Consider the following 8,440-nt stretch of genomic DNA (forward strand, 5'->3'; position numbering starts at 1 on the left):
TCTACTCTTCGTTCTTTATTGTTAATTTTTAAGTGCTGCTTTTGATGTTTTATGAATATTTTTTTAATTTTTAATGCAGGTTTATTATTATTTTTACAGGTTCTGTAATATAAATTGCCTTAAGCACTTCAATTTTGGAGATGGAGAGCATGCCTCAAACAAACAATAAACAGACATTTTGAGAGATGGAGAAAACTCAAAGAGAGAGAGGAACTGCTTCCAAATGATCTGAGAGTCCTTATAAATACTGAGACAATCTGTAGATGAGCCAAATAGAGCTCACCCATAACTACTAGCAACCCAATCTACTTCCAGATTGATAATGGACTCAGTAGGCACCAGACCGCCATGTAATATTTTCCCTTTTTGTATGGGGAAAATTATCCGTTGCAGTAAAATCAGCTTCCTCCAGTTAGGGCCAAGTCACAAAGGTCTCCCTTTACACAACAGTTGGGGAAAGGACTGTGTGATTTGTGTATAGGAGACTATGTGAGTTTTGTCTGGATCCTCTTCACATCTTCTACTCCCCCAATTAGGCCTCATACGGCTCAACCATCCTCTCAGGCCTGTGCTGCTAGATCTCTCCTCCTCGTCCTAGCCCCTTTCTCTAATGATCTACATGCCTTTTCTCCAGCCTACATGTGGGATAGTTACGGTAATCTACCAACCAAATAAAGCCTGAGAACAGTGCAACTGGGAGATTGCTCAAAGGAGGCTTCAGAGGCAGAAGCCACACTTCTGCACTTAATGACACAGTATTTTCATGGAGAAGTCTTCCCCAATGGACAGAACCAGTGTTCCCTCTAAGGCATACGCTCACACATTTTTGGATGTCCGCTCAGTTAATTTTAGATCTCTCTCAGGTTGAATCAGGAAGGTCCCACTCTGAATGCATGTGAGCGCACACTGCCTTGATACTACCGCCTACAATAAAATTCATTCTGCACATAGATGAAAAAAATTAGAGAGAACATGGACAGACCTAATCACAGAAGGGATAGGGCTGCACTGAAAGTGCTGGAGAGCTCCACTTAACTCAAAGAAAGCCATAAGTTTTCAAGATGTTAGTCACAGCAAAAGCTTGCATCCTGTGGATCATCCCTCTCCAAATATATCATTCATACATACTGTGCAGTCATGTCTTTTGGGCCAACCATCACAATGCAGTTGCCATCTTCATTGCACTGTTTTCCCACCAGACTATGGGCATGCACCTGTGCAGGATCTGTGTGCGTCACCAGGTCCACTTCTATCCTAGCCGGCCCGACATAATTAGAAATCTGCCAATAAAATGGGATAGCATGAGGTCCAAGGATTACAATGTTCCTCCTTAGTGGGAGAGCTCACCTTTCTGTTAAACTTACTCCCTTTTAGTCTCAAGGAGCTCTCTCCAAAATCCTTTATATTTTACACTATGTTCCCATTATAGGGCCATATTCAAGGCATCCTTTCTGAAGCGGCCTCTGGCTGCCCAACACACCACTTAGGCCTCTGAATCTATGCAAAAATAAGTAATGAAAATAAGTTTAATTCCCAGTGTGCATTGTCCAATTGCAAGCACATCCCTAAGGTAACTTCTTTAGATCACAGCCAATTGACAGAACTTACTCATTTCAAATTGTTAAAAATTTTGTGACAAACCCAGAAGGCAAGAAATATTAAAATTCAAATTGCAACCAATGCAAATCAAGTAAAATAATGCAGACAAACCCAATTTTCCCCCCTGGAACTGCATTCAGAATGCAGCCCTGATCAACAAGAGAAGGAAAAAACCCAAGGTGATAGCCCTCAAAGTTCTGGTTTCTTATTCCTTCTGCACATTTCTAATTATACTTCCATACCAAAGCCTCATACTCACAGGTTCATCCCTGCCTTAATTTTTCAAATCTCTTCCCAATTCCTTGTCTAAGGCCCCACATTGTTCCTCCTATTACTACTACTACCCCTCAAAAATACCTCAAACGTTAGATGCATAACAAAGGCACACCACTGAGCAATAATATGCAAAACAAGATTTTGCAATTTGCACAAATTATATTGAAAGCCAAAAATACGCTCCCCCCCACAAGCCCCACATTCTCAAAATGTCTTTGTGCAAGTACACGATTGTAAGAAATAGGCCCCATGAAACAGATAGTAAGTTATCCTCAAGGCTCCAACCTGCTTTTTCTTGCCCAAAGATCCCAATGAAGGCACCTCACACAAAATGCATCCTTGTACTGGCACAGGAAGGGACACAAAGCAATTATCAAAAAGACAAACTGTTTGTTGGGTTGAGAAAAAAGCCCCCCAAATTAAACTCAGCACCGGCATATAGATCAACGGTGTCTCAATTTGAGTACTACAGCAGTTCTGATTATCTCACAGAACTGAAAAGCAATAAATAATAATCTTTATTTGTTAGCTGCCCCATAACACTGTTTATTTTAAAGAGTGCTAAATTTTAAAACAGAGAAGACCAAGGAGTGAATGACTGATGAACACAGAACTCTGAGTGGATTAGAAAAATGTGAACTTATCTAGCTCCCTTTCACACCCAACATTAGTTTGCATCACAATATGTTAAAACTAGTCGCAAGTTTAATACAAGTTGCAAACAATTTTTTCCAACCAGCTGAGTGACTCTGGGCCAGTCACTTCTCTCTCAGTCTAACCTACTTCACAGGGTTGTTGGGAGGAGAAACTTAGCTATGTACTCTTGGCTCCTTAGAGGAAGAGCGGAATATAAATTTAATAATAAATAAATAAATTAGTTTTGTACTGCCTTACTTTCATCAAATCCCTGTCTCCACCACCCTCTGTTTCCACAGGTTTTTGCTTTCAGGCCTATGCCTACTCTGCCCTACTACTCTTTGCCAGTCTCTCTAGCTGTCGCTGTCTATTCCTGCCTCCCTTCTTCCATAGCATCCAGTTCTTCATGATTGTAAGCATTTAGTCTCTATTGTCATATCTCCGATTACTAGTAGGTCCTACTTGCCTCAGTTCCCCATCTCCTCTGCTCTCTTGTTCAAGCTTCATTCTCCACCTGCTCAACTTCCTACAGTCCTTCCTTGCTATAGCCTACTCTGTGCTGTTCCTTGCCTCTGAACTCTCCTATAGGGATGTGCACCTAACCGGTTTGCTTGGTTTGGTTCAAGTTCGAACCAGGAGGAGGAGGTTCAGTTTTGGTTTTGCTTGAACCCCCCCGGGTTTGGTTTGAATTTGAACCGTTACAAACCGTTTCAAACCTCCAAAAGTGAGCGGGGTGGTAGCTGGCACCCATGGGTACCTACCACCCAACCCCCAATGCAATCGGACACTCGTATGATTTTTTATTAATTGTTTTATTTTTTTCTCATAGGGTATAAAGGGACTCGAACCAGCCCATTATTCCCTATTTTGTGGAGCACTCATGGGTGCCAACTACCACCTAAACCCCGAAGCAATCGGACACTCGTACAGTTTTTAATGAATTTTTTTTGAGGGGGGGGAATTCTCATAAGGTATAATGGGACTCAAACCAGCCCCTTATCCCCAGTCGGACACTCCTCCGATTATTGGTGAATTTTTAAAGTATTTTTGAATTCCTCATAGGGAATAATGAGGATTCCAGCAAATGTATAGCTTCACGTCAGGGGGGAAAGGGGTGGCCTAGAGCGGAGTGTGGTGAGTGGTAGTTCCCAAGGGGGGCAAGGAAGCTACCAGAATTATTTGAAAGGAATTGGGCAAAGGGCTGACTTTTAAGTGATTTTTGATGTTTACGAATCTTTAAGGTTTTTCTCCATAGAGAAGAACTGAGGTTTCAGCAGCCCCATAACTGCACTTTGGGTGCTGGGGTGGCCTAGAGTGAGTGGTGGTGTAGTGCACCGAGGGTGCCAAACACCCTCGGGTTTTTGGGTTTTGTACTGGGTTTTGTTGTTTCTGAGGTTTTCTGAGTGTAGATTCTCGACCTGCCCTGTGTGAGACTTTAATCTGAGCCAAATTGACAACATTCCCTCAGAGAAACTAGGCTGCAGTCTGCTTTGTTCCTGAGCAACTGAACATTCCAAGCTACTACACCAGTTCAGCCAATCACTGCCCAAAGCGGAACAGAATAACCAGACAACGTCAAGAAGCATACCTTATGCTGGAGGCTGGATGGCAATGTACTCCATCAGCACCCTCTACTAGAAGTGTGCACGGTTTTGGTCCGGCCTCATTGGCCAGACCGCCGGACCGGTCTGGAGGTTCGGAGTCCCCCCCGGTCCGGAAGGGGGGGGGACTGTGACTTTAAGCGGGGGGGTGGTAGTACTTACCCACCCCCGCCGCACTTCCCCCTCCGGCGCTGTTCCTTGTTAAAATCTTCTTGGGGCGACAGAGCTCCGCTCTGCCGCCCCTGCCCCCGTCGTCGCTTGCAAGGCTTTCAGAAAGACGAGCGCTAGTGGCGCGCATGCGCTCTGCGCAGCGCGCGTGCTCGTCTCTGACGCTGCGGCGCGCACACCACAGCGTCAGAGACGAGCGCGCGCGCTGCGCAGAGCGCATGCGCGCCACTAGCGCTCGTCTTTCTGAAAGCCTTGCAAGCGACGACGGGGGCAGGGGCGGCAGAGCGGAGCTCTGTCGCCCCAAGAAGATTTTAACAAGGAACAGCGCCGGAGGGGGAAGCGCGGCGGGGGTGGGTAAGTACTACCACCCCCCCGCTTAAAGTCACAGTCCCCCCCCCTCCGGACCGGGAGGGACTCCGAACCTTGCACACCCCTACCCTCTACTGAAACTGCCTACTAAGCAGAAAAACTATCTCAAGCTAAACAAACCACTAGTCAATCACTTCAGGGCTGTTATTCTAAAAAAAACTATTTTAAGTTTTACAAAAGTTCCATGCAGACTACTTTACTTTTTAAAAAAAGAATCGCAGTTCATAAAAGTCTCCAGACAGCACAATGCTCACTTTGACAGTTGGATAAGTCTTGTGTCCCTTCTCACTAGATGCTCCAGGCAACCCGCCATGTGAGGGACCTTCACAGCCATATCGGAACCGGAAACCTCGCTGCAGAAGAAAATAATCACATCATATGGAAACCCTGCATCAGATGGCCAATTGCAGCAAGGCAAGTAAACACCTGCTGACATCATACAGATGGAAAATCCAGTTTCCCCAAACTAATTAAATCCTTACCTGCTTTGGCTGCTCAATTATAGTGAGATATGGACCTTCAACTGAGGAGAGAAAGAACACAGGAAAAATCTGATTCTGTGTCCATGAGCATCTATAATTCAACACAGCAAAATATATCTACATAACTGAAACATTTCCAACCCCAACACTGCAATATTCCAGTGCTAGCTTTAATTTATTGATTCTAAGAAACATATCCATTTCTTACCTGTCTCCATGAGCAGTTCCTTCTGCTCAATCACATGAGGGCCAAACTGGAAATCATCATAGTCTATCCCATCCAAACACTGCATACAGAGTGGGATCAAAAAAGAAGCAAAATATTCTATAAAGCAGTGCAACATTGGAAAAGAGAGAGGGCAGTATGAAATACATTACCATAGGATGGTGCAATGGCCTAATACAACATTGACTTTTTTGAAGGAGAAAAATTTGGCAAGGTCATATCAAGGCCACTAGCCATGACAACTTAAACACAGCCTACACATTCTATTACCACACACTGGTACAAACACCACTTCTTAAACAAGAAAACCCAAGGACAATGTTTCAAGAACTTTTAAGAGCCAAGAACAATTTTTTCTAAGTTAAAGAGTAAATATTTACCCAGTAGTTTCTGTAGAGGCTGCGAATCAGTGTGCCTCCCAAATGGAAAATGCAAACCCCAAAGCACTTTCTCATTGCATTAAGAACAATGGGAGTCACCAAAAATGGCAAATAATTCTGCTGTGCCTCTGCACTGGGATGAACAACAGAATTGCCTCACCAGCATAGGTTTATTACCTGACTAGCTACTCTAGCTTTGCCTCTCTCCAGAGATGCAACAGGCAGCTTCCTCTATGAGGAAGTAATCTAGACCAGGGATTCTCAACGTTGGGTCCCCAGATGTTTTTGGACTTCAACTCCCATAATCCCCAGTCCCAGTGGCCTTTGGCTGGGGATTATGGGAGTCGAAGTCCAAAAACATCTGAGGACCCAACGTTGAGAATCCCTGATCTAGACTCATTATTTATTGATTTTATTTCATATGACATGAGAACTGCTCAGGAGCTCTGCCTGTCTAGACTCCACAAAATAAGAAATGAAGAGCTGGCAGGTATCTGCTCCAAGCCTGCTGTACTGAAGGATTTAGTTCCAGAAGAGAAGATGACCTTTACAAACAATAATCTGAATTTCTGGATTAGAAGCAGGGGAAAGAGCTGTAGAAAGATCCCCAACAAGGGAGCCCAACCTTTTGCACACAGTCCACATCAAGAGAACAGTGAGAGAAGACCTCTCCCAACCCATCGAGAAGTCCAGGGGGCAGGTCGGTCTGCCTGCCTCTCCCTGCACACGCTTCTCCGTTTCCCCCTCGATCAAGCAGCAGAACCCCACCCAGAGGCTTCAGACAGCGGGAGACTCACTGAGGAGTAGCCGTCGCAATCCATGGCCAGTCAGAGCAGCAGCCACCACGACACCGGGTCTGGTCCTGCGAAAGGAAGCGGAGAGCTGCGGGAGATCGGCAAGAACTAACAAGAGAAGCGGGGCGGCGGGCGGGGGTGTGGAGAGACGGAGCCGTGAGAGCCACAGGCGGAAGCTGGGCGGGGCGAGGAAACCCCGATGGAAAGTCCCTAAAAGCCCAGCCGCGCCGAAGCAGGGAAGGAGGGACGGCGGCGCTCTTGCGACTCTCCCCTCGCCAATGTCTGCAGCAACAGCAGCCCCGCAAGCATCCAGAGACAGATCGCAAGAACTCCTGTCTACGCCTCGGGTCGAGCAGCGGGAGCAGCAAGTCCCGCACCGGCCGCCTCCACGGGGGCTCCTTCCCCACTCCAAGCAGCGCGCAGGAGGAGAATCACCGCAGCAGCACCCCTTGCCTGGCCGGCAAGAAAATAAGCCCCGCGGGCAGGCTCCCCCTCAACAGACGGGGGCACAAAAGCGCAGCCACTGGGGAGGAGGCCCTGCAAGGAACCCTCCGCTGCTGCTCGGGCAGGGGCTGTTGCTGCTACGCCTCGCCGGGAGGAATTTCCCCGCCCAGCGGCCCTCACATGGCCGGGATGCCCCACCACGAGAAGCCCGCCATGGCCAGCCGGACGGGGGGTGGGGGGCGACGAGGCGGGGAAGCCCACTTCTCCCTCCTAGGAGCCTCCCTCTGCCTGCTGCCTAACAGGCATTTAATAATGGACGAGGACGCAGGCGGGGCGGGAGGCCGAAAGGAAGAGGAGAACCGGCGCTGCCAAGCGCTGCGAGGAGGAGAACTGGCGCTACCAAGCGCGTTTCCAGCGGCAAAAGAAAAGTGCCGGGCGGCGCCACGCTGGAAGAAGCGAGGGAGGGGGTCCTCGGCCACTGCGCTCGCTTACCTGCAGCCAGCAAGGCGGCCTGTCGCGGCTCGGTCCCAGCAGCGCTGGACTCCTCCAGGGTTCCTCTCAGGCGCCTCCCAAGCCACGCCCCCTGCGCCCGGATTCTCAGTAATCAGCTGACCCGCTGAGGGGGGCGGAGCCTGCTCTGCGCTCGCTGGGGCCAGCCAGGTTGTGTGCGCAACGCAAGATCCGCTTTGCCCAGCGGGAGATTCCCTGGGTGCGGAAGCGGCAGAGCCCGCAATAGGCGGTGGAGCTCAGCCCCGGCGCGGCAACGAGGCTTCAGCGCTGAGCTTTACGTTACCGCCCCTCGGTGGGTTTGGAAAGGGAACAGTGTGGCGGGAGGGAGAGACGGGTAAACGTCTCTGGAGGAGAGCAGAGGGGAGTGAGAGGGGGCCGTCTCAGGCTGCAGCTCGGGAGTGGCAGGTGAGAAAGTCTGTGGGATAGGGGGGTCCTGGGAGCAGCTGGCAAGAGAGACAGTCGCCTACCATGGAACGCCCTTTGGTAAGCGGGTCATCTGTCTTGCCCTGCCCAGAGGTGAAGAAACTCTGGGCACATTTCTGGGCTGGGTCAGAAAACTAGGGAAGTTTGGTAAGATTTGCCTCTCCGCTTCTGAGGACAACACTGAGGTGCTAGGGTCAGTTGCCATTTAGCAAGTGGCAGTTTGTATGCACAGCAAGTTGAATACCAAGAAGAACCTCTTAACAATAAGAGCCGTTTGATAATGGAACCAAGTCGGGGAAGGGTTGTTGCTTACTGAACTACTCCTCATTCTCAAGGGCGTAACTTTAATTAGGCAAAGGGAGGCGGTTGCCTGGGGGGCCCCCCACGACTCTCCCCAGCCTTCCATTCATTATTATTTTTTCTTTCCAAAAATCTCGCTGCACCATCCCTCTCCCTCCACCACCCTTTTGCTGTGCAAACAACAGTAGACTCTCCTCCTCCCCTTCCAGAGGCTCTCTCTCATTGGCTGCTG

General features: G+C 48.6%; 1 protein-coding gene across 1 annotated transcript in view; it reads right to left on the reverse strand.

Annotated features, from left to right (window-relative positions):
- Positions 1-7,643, reverse strand: part of NFKB2 (nuclear factor kappa B subunit 2) — a 32,716-nt gene extending 25,073 nt beyond the window's left edge. Inside the window, exons 1-6 of the mRNA XM_053310363.1 lie at positions 7,468-7,643; positions 6,535-6,599; positions 5,340-5,418; positions 5,132-5,172; positions 4,904-5,002; positions 1,129-1,280 (exon numbers count right to left, since the gene is read on the reverse strand). Coding sequence (XP_053166338.1) covers positions 1,129-1,280; positions 4,904-5,002; positions 5,132-5,172; positions 5,340-5,418; positions 6,535-6,558 — 395 coding nt within the window. The 5' untranslated portion in view covers positions 6,559-6,599; positions 7,468-7,643. The remainder of the gene's footprint in view (positions 1-1,128; positions 1,281-4,903; positions 5,003-5,131; positions 5,173-5,339; positions 5,419-6,534; positions 6,600-7,467) is intronic.
- Between the last annotated feature and the right edge of the window lie 797 nt (positions 7,644-8,440).

This window comes from Hemicordylus capensis, chromosome 3 (assembly GCF_027244095.1).
Source record: "Hemicordylus capensis ecotype Gifberg chromosome 3, rHemCap1.1.pri, whole genome shotgun sequence".
Lineage (NCBI taxonomy): Eukaryota > Metazoa > Chordata > Lepidosauria > Squamata > Cordylidae > Hemicordylus > Hemicordylus capensis.